This window comes from Eutrema salsugineum, unplaced genomic scaffold, assembly GCF_000478725.1.
Source record: "Eutrema salsugineum unplaced genomic scaffold, Eutsalg1_0 scaffold_1, whole genome shotgun sequence".
Taxonomy (NCBI): domain Eukaryota; kingdom Viridiplantae; phylum Streptophyta; class Magnoliopsida; order Brassicales; family Brassicaceae; genus Eutrema; species Eutrema salsugineum.
This window is the reverse complement of record NW_006256909.1, coordinates 14,863,592-14,877,990: the sequence shown is the minus strand read 5'-3', so window position 1 is coordinate 14,877,990 and position 14,399 is coordinate 14,863,592. Positions and strand designations below refer to the sequence as shown.

General features: G+C 39.2%; 3 protein-coding genes across 3 annotated transcripts; 1 reads left to right on the top strand and 2 right to left on the bottom strand.

The window, feature by feature from the left end:
• Positions 1-421: 421 nt before the first annotated feature.
• LOC18029748 lies at positions 422-2,411 on the bottom strand. The gene is made up of 5 exons (XM_006414734.2): positions 2,347-2,411; positions 2,095-2,155; positions 1,049-1,261; positions 801-927; positions 422-702 (listed from the first exon to the last, which is right to left on the bottom strand). The coding sequence occupies exons 3-5, from the start codon at positions 1,234-1,236 to the stop codon at positions 625-627; spliced, it is 393 nt and encodes a 130-aa protein (XP_006414797.1). The 5' UTR covers positions 1,237-1,261; positions 2,095-2,155; positions 2,347-2,411; the 3' UTR covers positions 422-624.
• A 216-nt stretch (positions 2,412-2,627) lies between these two features.
• On the top strand, positions 2,628-5,380 carry LOC18029747 (transmembrane 9 superfamily member 11). The gene is made up of 3 exons (XM_006414732.2): positions 2,628-2,783; positions 2,971-2,995; positions 3,132-5,380. Exon 3 carries the CDS (start codon positions 3,505-3,507, stop codon positions 5,110-5,112), a length of 1,608 nt encoding a protein of 535 aa, XP_006414795.1. The 5' UTR covers positions 2,628-2,783; positions 2,971-2,995; positions 3,132-3,504; the 3' UTR covers positions 5,113-5,380.
• Positions 5,381-5,732: 352 nt separating this feature from the next.
• Positions 5,733-12,639, bottom strand: LOC18029746 (DUF724 domain-containing protein 2). The gene is given in 8 exon segments (XM_024149132.1): positions 5,733-6,596; positions 6,663-6,769; positions 6,869-7,004; positions 7,093-7,494; positions 7,809-8,266; positions 11,493-11,571; positions 11,806-12,129; positions 12,283-12,639. Coding segments are annotated over 8 exon segments (2,727 nt in total).
• Between the last annotated feature and the right edge of the window lie 1,760 nt (positions 12,640-14,399).

Here is a 14,399-nt window from a genome sequence, read left to right as displayed (position 1 = left end):
GTGAAATTGGAGGTGGTAAGATTTGCTCTTTTGGTATGACTCGAAGATTCCGTTTGAACAATAAATACGCATTCTTAGGAGCACAAAACGATTATCCGGAACAATTTATATCTTATCTAACTTTTCAGGTTTCTCATGATATCTTTGGGCAAAGAGTTTAGGGGAATCACATAAGAGTTCAAATTCTTAGAAACTTAGAAAATCATTGACTGTTCTTTGGCACAAGCAAGTCTGGTTCTTTGGTTATATTATAGATTATGTCTCTAAACATTTTTTTTTTAAACCTTGTGGCTTTGTTATTTGGCCAGATTTCCTTCCTTTTCCCGGCTTTGTTCTTTGGGAACCACCCAACGGGGACACATATAAAAAGTATACAATATGTGAAATTGATCTTTCTTGCATAATAATTAAATTCACTTTGCAGAGAACTTATAGTTATTTAGACGTTGTAAATCAACACGAGTATTATTATCAGCAGCTGTTCTTTGTTTAGGAAGGTCAAAACTTACAGAAATTCTACTTTGGGCGTTTATCTGAAGAGTTATTTAAGAAAAGTTAAAACTGAAATACATCTAAGAAAAGAAAATTCTGATACATAATGTGTTATTCTTAAAAAGACTTCACTTAACTCGACTTGCTTTCGTTTAACTTTGGAATTTTCTTGTACTCATACGTGTTTATATCCACCTTCTCTTGCATAGCCTGCAGTGAAGCAAAACCCAGTCAAGATTTTAGTGTTTCATCATAGCTTTTATCCGGTCTTAACCATTAAACAACGTAAACCAAATATACAGAATAACCTTGAGCTCCTCCTCGATGGATGTGTTTTTAGGTTTATAAGCATCGACAGGTCCTGTCCTCGAAAGCGCCTTTCTTGTCTCTATAATCTCCCATTCCTGATCATCTTTTACCTTTGCGATATCCTTACTGTACTAACCAAACAACCCACCATGTGACGAAGTTTAGGATTCTAAAACAGATCCATTGATATGTAATGTCCTCTGGCTTCTATAGATTCAGAGCTTAGCTTGGTCAAGAAAGAACTGACCTGCCTTGAAGGAGTTGGCTGAGCCCGAGGGCTCCAAATACTGTGAGAGATATCATCGGAAGTCCGTATCTTACAAACGGATGTCTTCTTCCCCACCTTTTAAACGATGATGATTGCTGCTTGAGAGTAGCAGCAGCAACAGAACCTTTGGAAGCAGGGGGCTTTTTGAGTTTTTCGATTGTTGTCATCTTTGTATAGCCACAAAGCAAAGGGCTGCAAGTAAAATCAAGAGTTACAAAACCTCCCACAGCAGTAGCAACAGCAAGTACACTTTAGTGATGAATAATGCAATTTGTTGCAAAACATGCAAGAATTTCGACTTACAGAGAACACAATGGGAAACCCCAATCAATCTCACATGTATAAAGAAACTAAATAGTTTTACCCTATCTTCTTGATAGGCAAAACTCAAAAGTTCTTGAATGGATCTTCTCAATTCTAGATTATATTAACCATTTCAAGTATGGACAATGCATTGAGAGGAGATAGCTCAACCTGCTCTTATATCTTTAATTACAACAACTATATGAAGTTACTGTTAGATGAAAAGAAATTTTAGACACCGAAATTATAGACCCGTGTACACTCTGAAAAATGATATCCGAAACCTAATCCAGCTAGGAGTTATCTAAAAGAAGTTTCAAAACAAAGTTTTGAACATAAATCCGAACATCTAATCAAACAAAACCAAAATGACCAGGAACAGCTTCCACTTGTTCTAGTTCATTTCCTCCTCTTCCACAACTAAAGATATCTGAATACAACTTGTTATAACTTGGAGTATATTCATGCCTTTGTTTCAAAGAAGACCAAAATATTGTCCTCTTCTCGCTAAGTACATACACAGTGGTTCCATTATGAAGTCTTAATCTAATACAAATGTTAACAACCCGTATTGTATACTACATCATAGTTGCTGACTAAAATAAGCAAAAACCAGAAGCTGAAGCTAAAAGAGTGGAACGAGATACTGGAAATAAGCAATTTGCAGAACCAAATGCCAACCAAAACACAAAGAACTGGGAGAAGATGGAGGAGAAGCTTACCGTAACAGTCAACGAAGCTTAAAATAATGGAGGCTCGATAGTTTAGATACCGTTCGAAGCTCTGGTCAATCACAACAACAACAACAACAACAACAACAACAACAACAAAAATTCAGAAATTGAGAAACCCAATCATAAATCAGACAATCTATTGTAACTTTTGGAGAAAAGGGAAATCACAGCCCAGAAATCGGACACAGCATCAACTGAATCAATGCAGAAACCCTAATCGTGATTATGCCATTTGCATACCTTGGAGACGACTTGGAGACTCGTGAGAGTAGAGAGATCGAAGAGGAGAATCAGATTTTAGAGATCGAAGAGGAGAATTTAGATATCGAAACTGCAGCTCAAAAACAAACCAAACCGATTGTAGAAGTTAACCGGACGCAATTCAATTGACCCACAAAACCCAGTAAATCTCCGGTTGGGTCCGGTTTACTTCTCCAATCGGCTTTGACCAATAAAGTAAGTGTAATTGTGTTCAAATAACGTCTCGATATAGAAATTAGTATTTACACATGCTTCCCTTCTTAAAATCACCAATTGAAATTGAATGCTAAGCAAACTCTCGCATCGCATCGCATCGCATCTCATATCATCTCTCGCCGTGTTCATCGTTGGGCATCACCTCCTCCGCCGCGTCGTCTGGCTTCTCCATCGTTCCCCAGCATCGCTGTAGATTCCGGGTAAGTTTCTGCTGGATTTATCAATAAATCGTAAGATTCTGTGTAGTTGATTCCGAGATTATGAGATCAGGTTTCGTCTTCTTCTTCTGGGAATTAGTTCAGCATAATCACTTCTTCTAGCCTCACCTTTTAATCGTCGTTTATCTGCTCTAGCTTGAGATTAACCTCTCTTTTTTTTTCTTCGCAGCAAGAACTCTTCTTCCTCGGAATAGGTGAGTCCAGATCTTCTTTCCCGCTTTGCAGAACCCTAATTTTCTCATTCATTTAAGAGCTCTTAGGTCTAGATCTGAGCTTCTGTTTACTGATCCAGATCTGACGAAGGTTTTTTTTTTTAATTGATTTATCCAGATATGAGGTCGATGGATCGATTCGGGATCTGGGTGCTTGCGATTTAGTCGGTGACTCAATCAGGTTTTGGGTTTTACCTTCCAGGTAGTTATCCTCACAAGTATGAAATTGGTGATTACTTGAACGTGAAGGTGAATTCTCTTACTTCCATCGAAACGGAAATACCTCTTAGCTCCTATAGCTTGCCCTTTCGCAAACCCTCTGAAGGAATCAAGGATAGTGCGGAGAAGTTAGGTGAGCTTGTCCTGGGAGATCGGATCGAGAACTCGCCGTATAGGTTTAAGATGTTCAAGAACGAGAGTGAGATCTTCTATGTCAGACTGAGAAGCTTTCTGCTGATAGCTTTAAGCTGTTGAAGAAGAGGATCGACGAGATGTATCAGGTGAATCCGATGCTTGACAATTCACCGGCGATTCGGTACACTAAGAAAGATGGGTATGTTTTGAGGTGGACTGGGTATCCAGTTGGGATCAAGGTACAAGATGTTTACTATGTGTTCAACCACTTGAAGTTTAAGGTTCTTGTTCACAAATACGAAGAGGCGGCTAATGTGGCTCGTGTGATGGGTACTGGGGATGCAGCTGAGGTGATTCCGACGATTGGGAAGAAAGGTTCTGATGATGAGCTTGGGTATATGGTTGTTGGGTTTGAGGTGGTTCCTTGTAGCTTTGCTCATAACGGTGACTCAACGAAGAGGTTGAAAATGTACGAAAGATACACGACTCCTATCAAATGTGACTCTACTAGCGTGTCAATGTCTGTCAAGGAAGGCCAGTCCATTGTCTTCTCTTATGAAGTCAGTTTCGAGGAGAGTGACATCAAGTGGCCATCTAGATGGGATGCGTACCTGAAGATGGAAGGTTCAAAGGTTCATTGGTTCTCAATCTTGAACTCTCTTATGGTAATCACTTTCTTGGCTGGTATTGTCCTCGTGATATTCTTGAGAACTGTTAGGCGGGATTTGACACGTTATGAGGAGCTGGACAAGGAGGCTCAAGCTCAGATGAACGAAGAGTTATCTGGGTGGAAGCTTGTTGTGGGTGATGTTTTCCGTGCTCCATCAAACCCTTCGCTTTTATGTGTCATGGTTGGTGATGGTGTTCAGATTCTTGGCATGGCTGTTGTAACTATCCTGTTTGCTGCTCTAGGGTTCATGTCACCGGCTTCACGTGGAACGCTTATCACGGGCATGCTCTTCTTCTACATGATTCTTGGCATCGCAGCTGGTTATGTCGCTGTTCGTCTCTACAGGACGATTGGCTGTGGGGAACACCGTGGGTGGATGTCTGTTGCATGGAAAGCTGCTTGCTTTTTCCCGGGTATTGCGTTTTTGATCCTCACAACGCTCAACTTCCTTCTATGGGGTAGCCACAGTACTGGAGCCATTCCTTTCTCTCTATTTGTCATCCTCATCCTCCTATGGTTTTGCATATCGGTTCCTCTCACACTTATCGGTGGTTACTTTGGAGCCAAGGCTCCTCACATTGAGTTCCCAGTTCGAACCAACCAGATTCCCCGAGAAATCCCAGCTCAGAAATACCCATCATGGCTTCTGGTTCTTGGCGCTGGAACACTTCCGTTCGGTACACTCTTCATCGAGCTTTTCTTCATCATGTCAAGCATCTGGATGGGCCGTGTTTACTACGTCTTTGGATTCCTATTAGTTGTCATGATCCTTCTTGTGGTGGTTTGTGCCGAGGTTTCCTTAGTGCTAACGTACATGCACTTGTGTGTCGAAGACTATAAATGGTGGTGGAAATCTTTCTTTGCATCAGGATCCGTTGCGATCTACATCTTCATTTACTCCATTAATTATCTCGTCTTTGACCTCAAAAGCTTGAGTGGACCTGTTTCGGCTACTCTTTATCTCGGCTACTCGCTCTTTATGGTCTTGGCTATCATGCTCGCGACAGGAACTGTTGGTTTCCTCTCTTCCTTCTGGTTCGTGCACTACTTGTTTTCTTCGGTGAAACTTGACTAAGGATCGGACCGACCAAAGGGTTTATATGGCTCGGAGAGGTTATAAATTTTTTGAAAAGAACTGATATCGTTTAAGCAAAGGCAAGGAAAAATGTAAGGGTCTTCAAATTTTTTTTTTTCGTCCTTTCGTCTAGGAAAGATTATTATGTTTCTTGTTTTTTTATTTCTTTTTTTCTTTCATCTTTATGGGATTGCCACTGAACTTGAAAATGTTTATGATATTAAGATAAATTTTACTTTATTATAGAGAAAACAGTCATGTTGGTGAATCATGCCTTTTTTCTTATTTTGTTTCCAAGAATAGAGCAGGCATTTTGGTAACGAACTGAATCTTAAATTAAATTACTAGAAAATTCTTATGGATTTGACTCATTCTGCTCTAACTTGAGATTAACAAAATACAATTCCCACAATGCTTTTAAATTACTAAATAGTTAGCTTAAGCCTTCTTTTTTCTCTCCATAATCAAAACTCCTTTGTTCACAAGTCTTTGGGCTTTTGCTTCTTCTTGTTTGTTTGTGTTCACCTGAAATCCACAAAAAAGGACAATGATCTCAGGCAAATCTTTGAGTCAAGATAGAGAAAGCTCATCATATATATAGATTTGGTTATTTCTTAAACTCACCAAGGAGCCGACAAAATTGTCTCAAAATCAAACTCAACATCTTCAAGCTCTACACCAAGAACTCTTGTACACGACTCCATCTGACATATGTTTCTGTAGGCTGCATCTTTCTCTTCTTTTGCCTCCTGCTTATGCTCTTTCAGAGCCGCTTCTTGCCTCTGCAGCTCGAGAATCTTGTGTTTCACCTCAACTATCTTGCGTTCCGTCTTACTAAACTCTTCCTCGGCCTTGCACATTTTGCTAGATTCAACCATCATCTCTTCATTGAAACCTTTTCGTTCCTCCAATATATTCAGTTGTCTATCTTTAAGAGCCAACAGCTTGTCTATCCGTGATAAAGGCCTTGTAACATCAAAGCCACGCTTCTCTAGCTTGGTAAAGGAGACTTTGAGGCTGTCTAGTTGGCTTTTGGGAACGTCTGTTTCCAGATCTTTCAGTTTCTCAAATAACCCGGAAAAAGTAGCCATCATGCCTAACGCAGACCCTTCACGGAAATCTTCACTAGTCTCCAATAATGGGCTGAAATGAGGACTTTGTGGTACTCTTTTGAAGACTTCCATTGTCTCATATGTCTTCCAAACCGGTGACTTCTTTGCAAAAGGCAAAACCATTGATTGGTTTTCCTCAACATTGGCAGCAGAATTCTTCACCACAGTGGGGGTTTGATCCGAGGATAGCACTGGACCCAAAACAAGAAAATAGAAAACATTTTCTTTAGCATATATACCAGTATAAGCTAGATACTTGTTTCATGGATCTGAGCGTTAAGACATACCAGTATCATCGAGGTCTGAATTGTGTTCATCTTCTCTTCTTTTCCTCTTAAGAGTGTAACATTTGAAGTTATGATCCTCAGGAATCTGCGCATAAATGTGTTAAACCAAAAGGATAAATAACAATTATGAAGATGATACTAAGAACGATACCTTTCCACGAGTAGACTCATTTCCCAAGCAATTATGATTCCTCTTTTCTTGGGTTTTGTTCTCTGTTGCAGCCATGCGCGAGGTTACAGGTGAATCAGGTTCCTTTGCTGGAAAACAAAGATCAGTTTAGATCATCGAATTTTCATGGCACATAAGAACAAGGGTTCAGAGCATCCACTTGCGGGGTATTGACCAGAGAGTATCACCATTTAACACATCATCGGCCATCTCATTACTCGATCCTTGAGCAAACAGCGGTTCCTTTGTCTGCACAGCTCTAGTTTCCAAAGCCACAGGCTTGTTTCTTTGACCACCTGAAGGAGTTTCTTTTCTGGACTTTGGCTGAAAATTAGAAAGAACATTACACTTCAATGCAATCCCAAAGATTCAGCATCAAATAAACCAAACCGAAACAATGTTATATAATCACCTTTGGTCTCTTTAGCCGCCATATCCCATCTTTCCACTCCATTAGAGGCCTAAGATCTGAGCAATTGAACTGCGCAGACGCCACCTTTTCTTTACCGAAACTCACCATGTATCTTCCCTCAAAGACAACTCCCCTCACCACACCTTGACGCCATTCCGAGCCATTAAACGCCTCTACATGATCCAACAACTCATACTCTCCAACAGAAGAAAGAGGCTGCCAAGGCCTGACTTTCCTCGAACCAACGGCTCTGATTTCTGATTCCCTGCCGCTGTCACTCAAGTACTTGACAATGAATCTCTTCTCATTCTCATCCTCCTTAATGATCATCGCCGGACGCCAAGCAAGATACAGTCTCAATTCCACCATGGACCCGGAACTAAAATCAGACTTGATCCATTCCTTTCAAGGGCGTCAAAACATATAACAGCGAAATAAGCTAGCCACAAAACCAAAAGTTTAAAACTTTGACATGCAAACATAAAATAAGGATTGATCAGAGCCTCAGAACCAAAAGTTTGAAACTTTGAGATGCAAACACAATATAAGGGAAGGATTGATCAGAGCCTCAGTGTCTCAGAACCAAAAGTTTAAAATTTTGGCATTCAAACACAAAATAAGGATTGATCAAAGCCTCAGAGCCTCAGAGCCTCAGAGCCAAAAGTTTGAAACTTTGACATACAAACACAAAATAAGGATTGATCAGAGCCTCGTACCGTATTTTCTGGTCGGACCCATTTCGAACCGGTCCAGTCAAGGTGAGCCCTCAATTGCTTCTTCTCAAACTGAATGATATCTGGTGGTGAATCGAAGTAAACAAGATATGTATCATCCACCTCTTTCCTTTTCAAAACCAGACAACTCCACCAACCATCTTTGTGATAAGCGTCGACCATCGATCCTTCCTCAAATACAGCGCCGCCGTGGCTCATATCCTCCGGCGGGACAGGTCGGATTAAGCTTTGATCAACGATTTCGGTCAGAGGAGTCGAACCGTCTTCTGTGAGCAGAGTCGTGTAATGGACTCGGAGCATTTCTGATTTCGTTGGGCTTTCTTCAAGAATTGCTCTGTACCAACCGCCTTTGAATTCATCCTTTTCATAAGAGACTTCTACGTAACAGTCTTGTGTAATGGGTAGCATTTGCTCCTTCTCCGGGGAAAGGAAAGAAAACCCTAAAATGAAGAGAAAATAAAAAGTCGCTTTTTTTACTCTAAGAAGAAGAAACTCTAAATGTGAAACCAACTGATCTTTTATCTTCCTCTGAAACCTGAAACCCGTAGAGAGAGAGAGGAAGGAGAAACTTACTTCAAATTCTACTTCAAACTAGTGAAGACACTGAAGAGTCTGAAGACGATGACAAAATTTGTGTTTTTTCCTTGTTATTTATTTGTTTTCGTTTTTTGGCGCTTAGAATTCTGTAAAACATATAAATGAAATTAAGAATATCAGAAGCCCAAACTATTTAATGGGCCATCAAACAAATAAGCTTAGCTGCTTTGTAATTGTCGCTGTCTGTTTTCACTGATCTGGGCACGGGACACTTGCTAAATTTTATGGATTTGTTATTTGGCTTGAGTCGTTCAAGTAATTATTGATCCGGTTATAACAAATACTCGTTATTTCAAATATTTATAAAAATTTGAATACTTGATACTTGAATCTAAAATACTTGATACTTAATCTGAAATATATATTAAGAAAAATCATAGATCGACAATGGTAAGTTACACTTAGATTTTTGGGCTTTAATATCAAAGATTCATGTGTATGTGATTTTGAGTTTTAAGACCACTATATAATTTGTAACAAATAGAGTTTTTTAAAATTTTGATAGTTTTTGGACTTAATCTTTAGACTTTAATATCTAGTATATATTTTGTTATTAAAATTAAATAAAGTAACAAGTATTTAGTAACAAGTAGCAAGTATTTATTTTAATAAATAACAAGTATCAAATAATAAGATAAATAATAAAATAAGCATTAAAAATAAGAACGATACTTGATACTTGACCCGTACTTACAACTAATAAAATTTATTGACTTGTTACTCGACTTGACAACAACAAGTAATTGTTTTATCAAGCCGAGTATGGAACAAGTAACGAATACGGGACAAGTACTAAGTATTTATGCCCAGAAAATCACTGAGACTCAATTAATGTTATTAAGATCAGATTTAATGTCCACAACAAATGTATTAATTTTTAAATTTACTATACTAGTTTTAGCTTCATTTTTTAACCTTCACATGATCGTACTGTCTTACTAAGAGTCATACAAACATTTGATCATGATGGCATCTTGATCTACATTTTGCGTTTTGATTTTTGTTGTTTGTCCCATTTTTTTCATCTAAATCAACAATACTGAAAATCAAGGTGAGAAATGGCTAAAAAATTATTTACAGGCATCCTCGTACTTTGGTATTTCTTATATAAACTTTTACTTATATGTCATTTTTTGTTATTATCATACGTAAAAATTATATATTTGAATTATAACTGTGGTAAAATTTAAATAAAAACTTAGTTTATGTTTCTTATAACGTAGATTTTAGAGAAATGTGTTAAATGAAATAAGAATAAAATGGACATAAATGGAACAATCTTGAAAAAATTCTTAATTATGATCATTTAATAGGCCTAAATCAAAATCGTGAGAAATCGATCGGTTGAAGAGCACTTGGTCGTGCATCCGGTGGCAAAACAAAATCAACTACATGTTGTAGTTCTTTTATAGATTACCAATCATGCACAATCATGTACTAAAACTTAAAAAAGTTAGAACAAGTACTAATTAAATAATAGTATTTGTTGTTTTTTCAGGAACATCATCATCATATGCATTTTACTCGCAGGATGACTAAGTGTTATAATCTCAGATGTCTAGGCTTTGTCCAAACCAGCCACAAAATCGTTATTGATGGTGCGATTTCCCCACGTCGACATTCGGAGGCTCTCAAACAGATCTCTATCTACAAATATGGAAGGTTAGATGATTTATGATTGTTTGTTTTATTTTAATTTATTATAAAACTGTTATCTGATATATAGAATGAAACGCAAATGTAGGAGAGATATACTTAACTAAACAATATTATTTGTTATTTTTTTCAGGGAACATCATCACTATATGCATTTTACTGGCATCCCTTACGTATTTTCGTACCATTTATACAAACTATTTTATTCTTTATATGTCATTTTTAATATATCATAGGTAAAAATCGTATATTTGGGGATTATAGATGTGGTAATTATTGGATAGTCGTATTGTTAATCATAATTTGTTTGAATCATAAATTTTATTATTACAATACTGGCAAATTAGAAATTAGAGTATATAACACAAATGCTAAACAAATCAAATAATGTTAAGTTTTTTTATTATGTTTTGCTTATATTTTGTTTATATTTTACTTAAATTTTGCTTAAATTTTGTTTTTTTTGTGTAATTTTGATATTGTTTTCAAATCCAAAGCTCCCAAACCAACTTTGCTCTTTTCATTAATTTTGTAACCTATTTCCGTCATTTCAACGATGAATTCGAAATCAATCCCTAAATTTTGAAATCAATTTTAGTATTTGAAATCCCAAAATTGCAGAATCTAAATTTTGCAAAATTCCAATCTCAATTTTGAGAAACTGAACAGCTTTTTCCCGAAGTTTAGAAGCTTCCTAAACATCCAAGAGTATATACGGTTCTTCTCATTTAGAGCCAAAAAGGATGAGTGGGAGAGATATTTGGCGCGGATCCAAGCAATCCATATGGAGCCAGAGCGGAAATACAACATCAAAATGATCTTTAATCCACAAGTCTCCATCCAGCTGGTAGTATTCTTGAGACCCAACCCTCCTTCTTTTTTCGGGAAACAGACATTATTTCAAGAAACCTGAGAACCTATGTGCTTATCTCCCACTTCATTCCATAAGAAACCCGAGCAGAGAGAGTTAATAATCATAATCACCTTCCTTGGAAGAAAAAAGGCAGAGGTCCATAAACCAATAATTCCGGATATGACCGAAGCGAGTAATGTTAAGCGACCCGCCAGGCTTAAGAAACGGTTGGCCCAACTGCCAATCTTACTCTTGATTTGGGATAAAAGTAGGTCACAGTCTAAAACCAAGAGTCTCTTGGAACATAATGGGAGGCCAATGTATCATATGGGGAGGCTTACAGGCTGGAGACGGAATCTCTGATTTATGCGGACCAGAAGAGCATCATCTAAGCCAGAGCAAAACAATGAAGTCTTAAAAATATTTACTCCCAGAACTGAAATTTGCTCGAACAGATTAAGAATTGAGAAAACACCAGCAAGAGATTTCTCCAACCCATCTAGCAAATAACAAGTGTAAAAGCCTTTGACTTGAACAGCCCAGATGCCAATCAAAGAGACCGTTGTCAGCTGCCTTATCCAACATGACAGATAAAACATTCATCATCATCACAAACAGAATAGGAGATAACGGATCTCCCTGTCTCAAACCAGTTCTACCATTGAAAAAGCCCAACGTTACACCATTTATGTTGACCAATAACGAGGGAAAAAAAACAATAGCTTTAATCCAGTTGATGAATTCATCCGGAAGGTCATAAGCTTTTAGAGTCAGGAGCAAGAAATCTCATCGGATCGAATCAAAAGCCTTGGAGATATCCACCTTTAGGGTAATCCGGGGAGAAGCAGAGGTTTTGTGATAGCCTTGGAAAACCTCTGAGGCAAGAAGAACATTCTCAATCAGGAGTCTATCTCGGATGAAAGCTGCATAATTAGGAAATATGAGATGCGGGAGAAGACGTTTGAGGCGATCAGACATAATTCGGGTGATCAGCTTGTACACTGTATTGAGACAAGAGATGGGTCTAAAGTCCTTCAAGTCCTCTGCTCCGGGTCTTTTCATGATCAGAACAAGAGAGGTCGAGCTGAGGCACGATGGCATAAACCCAGATACGAAGAAATCATGAATGGAAGCAATCATATCAAGAACCAAAACATTCCAACTGGCCTTGAAATTCAGAGGTGAAACCGTCAGGCCCTGGCGTTTTGGTGGATGGCATAGAGTTCAGGACAGATAAGATGGTCTCAGACTGAACCAAGGCAACGAGCATCGACTTATAAAAATCAGAGGCTGAGGTAAGACCAAGCATGTTCAGGAAAACCGGTAAACCAGGACAATAAGAATTCTTACAGTTCCATAAAGATCAAAAAAGTATTCGGAGGCTCTTGAATGGACTTCTTCCAAAGTGGCGGTTCGAGATCTATCCTGCTTAAGAAGATATTTTATGGCATTAGAAGCAGCTCTAGCAGTGGCAATTTTTTGGAAGAATGAAGTATTATGATCCCCTGACTTCATCCATCTGATTCTGGATTTGGTCTTAAAGAAACTCTCTTCCGCCATTCTGAGATAAAACCATGATTCCCTAGCAGCTCTCTCAGCTAGCAGGTTCGGGGGAGAAGATTCATTGAGAGCAAGAAGCTGGGCCGAATTAAGAACGTCGAAGGCCACAGCAACCCTCTTTTCAATTTTGCTGAAAGTTGTTTGCATAACGACTTTAGAGAGGGTTTGAGGCCCTTGAGTTTAAAGCAGAAGTCCTTGAGGGAAGACACGGGACTAGAAGACTCCGACCAATATCGATGAAGGCAAGGCAGGAACAGATTATGCCGGATCAAGAAATTGAAGACCTTGAAAGGACGAGTGCCAAAGTGAGGGGCCTCTGATGCGAGTTTGATGAGACCAAGCGAATGGTCCGAAAAAGCTGGGGCCTCAAAGGAGCAGAAGCTCGAGGGAAACAGAGATAACCAGATGTCATTTACCAAACACCTATCCAATTTCTTCCCAATAGGGTTTGAGGGGGCAGGAGTTTGTCCAGGTGAATTTGGGGCCCTGAAACGGTAAATCAAAGAGGCCAGTATCACTGAGGCAGTCACTAAATCTTCTCATTGCTGCAGAAGATCTGATGATGCTCGTGCTAGAGGTTTCTGCAGGATGCAGAATCTCATTGAAGTCGCTAGCTATCAACCATGGCTTAATGGATAAGTTGAAACTCCTCTCGGTGTTCCTGAGAGAGTCCCACAAAAGCCTTCTCTCCTCCTCAGCGTTGGAGGCGTTGACAGCAGTAAAAATGAAGGTGACTCCATCATCTATATCCATTTCGCAAGTGATTGTTTGAAGATCAGATGCCAAAAGAGTGATACGATAGGAGCTTTATAGATAATCCATATCTTTCCTAGCAGAGAGTACTGATAATTAGATATAGTCGTCCACTCGGGACCTATACAGGACAAAATACGGTTCATGTTATTATCCTCAATGTGCGTTTCCACAATTGATCCAAAAGATATTGAGCGCGTCGACAGCCAATTACGTAAAGGCTGATGCTTAGAAGTGTCATTCAAACCACACACGTTCCAAAAAATTATACCCGACATAAAAATGGATTAGAGGGAGTGACGCTCCTCCCCACGGAGAGGAAGACCACCAGTGCTGGAGGATTGGTGAAGATATCGCTTTCTCTTCTTTTTCTTATTTTTATTCGATGAAGAGGAGGAAGACCTAGAGACGTTCCTTTCCTGAATAGGAGTGTCAGTCTTAGGGGGATCCTCCGATGACTTGTCCTGAGTTTCCAAAATCTCAAATTGCTTTACGGTAGTATGCTGGGTCGGGATTGTAATGGGGACAGCCCGGAGGGGAAGATGCTTTTTGGAAGGGATAAAAGGGGCTTCCACCTCTGACTTCTCAGCAGCAGACAAAGAGGAATAACTAACCTCTTTGGAGAATGGAACCTCTGACGTCTGATCAGATGATGCCGCTTCCACATGCGGAGTAAAATCAGCCTTCGCTACGACTGGAGAAGAGTTCTTTTCCGATAGGTCCATGGGTTGAGTTTCTGTCGACTGAGGCTCTGGGAGAATGGAATTGGAGACAAAGGGGGGAGGATCATTTGGGGGAATGATAACTTCGGAGACTTTAGCTTTATTCTTGCCTTTGGAGTTAACCTGATTTTCAGATTCACGAAGACAAAGGGAAGGACCATGACCATATTCGTTGCAAGCAAGGCAAAAAGGAAGAAGCCATGGATAGAAACCCCTCAGGAGATCGATGCCTCCATTTTGCCTTTCAATCTCCAACTCTTTCGACAACGGCTTAGTGAAATCGACAATAACTTTCACCTCAGCAGATTTTATGGAGGAGAAGGGCTTGACATCAACAACTTTTCCCAAAGGGCGACAAATGAAGCTCAGACCTTCTTCGGTCACTAAGTCAAAAGGGATGTCCCTGATTGACGCCCAAACTGGAGCACTCTC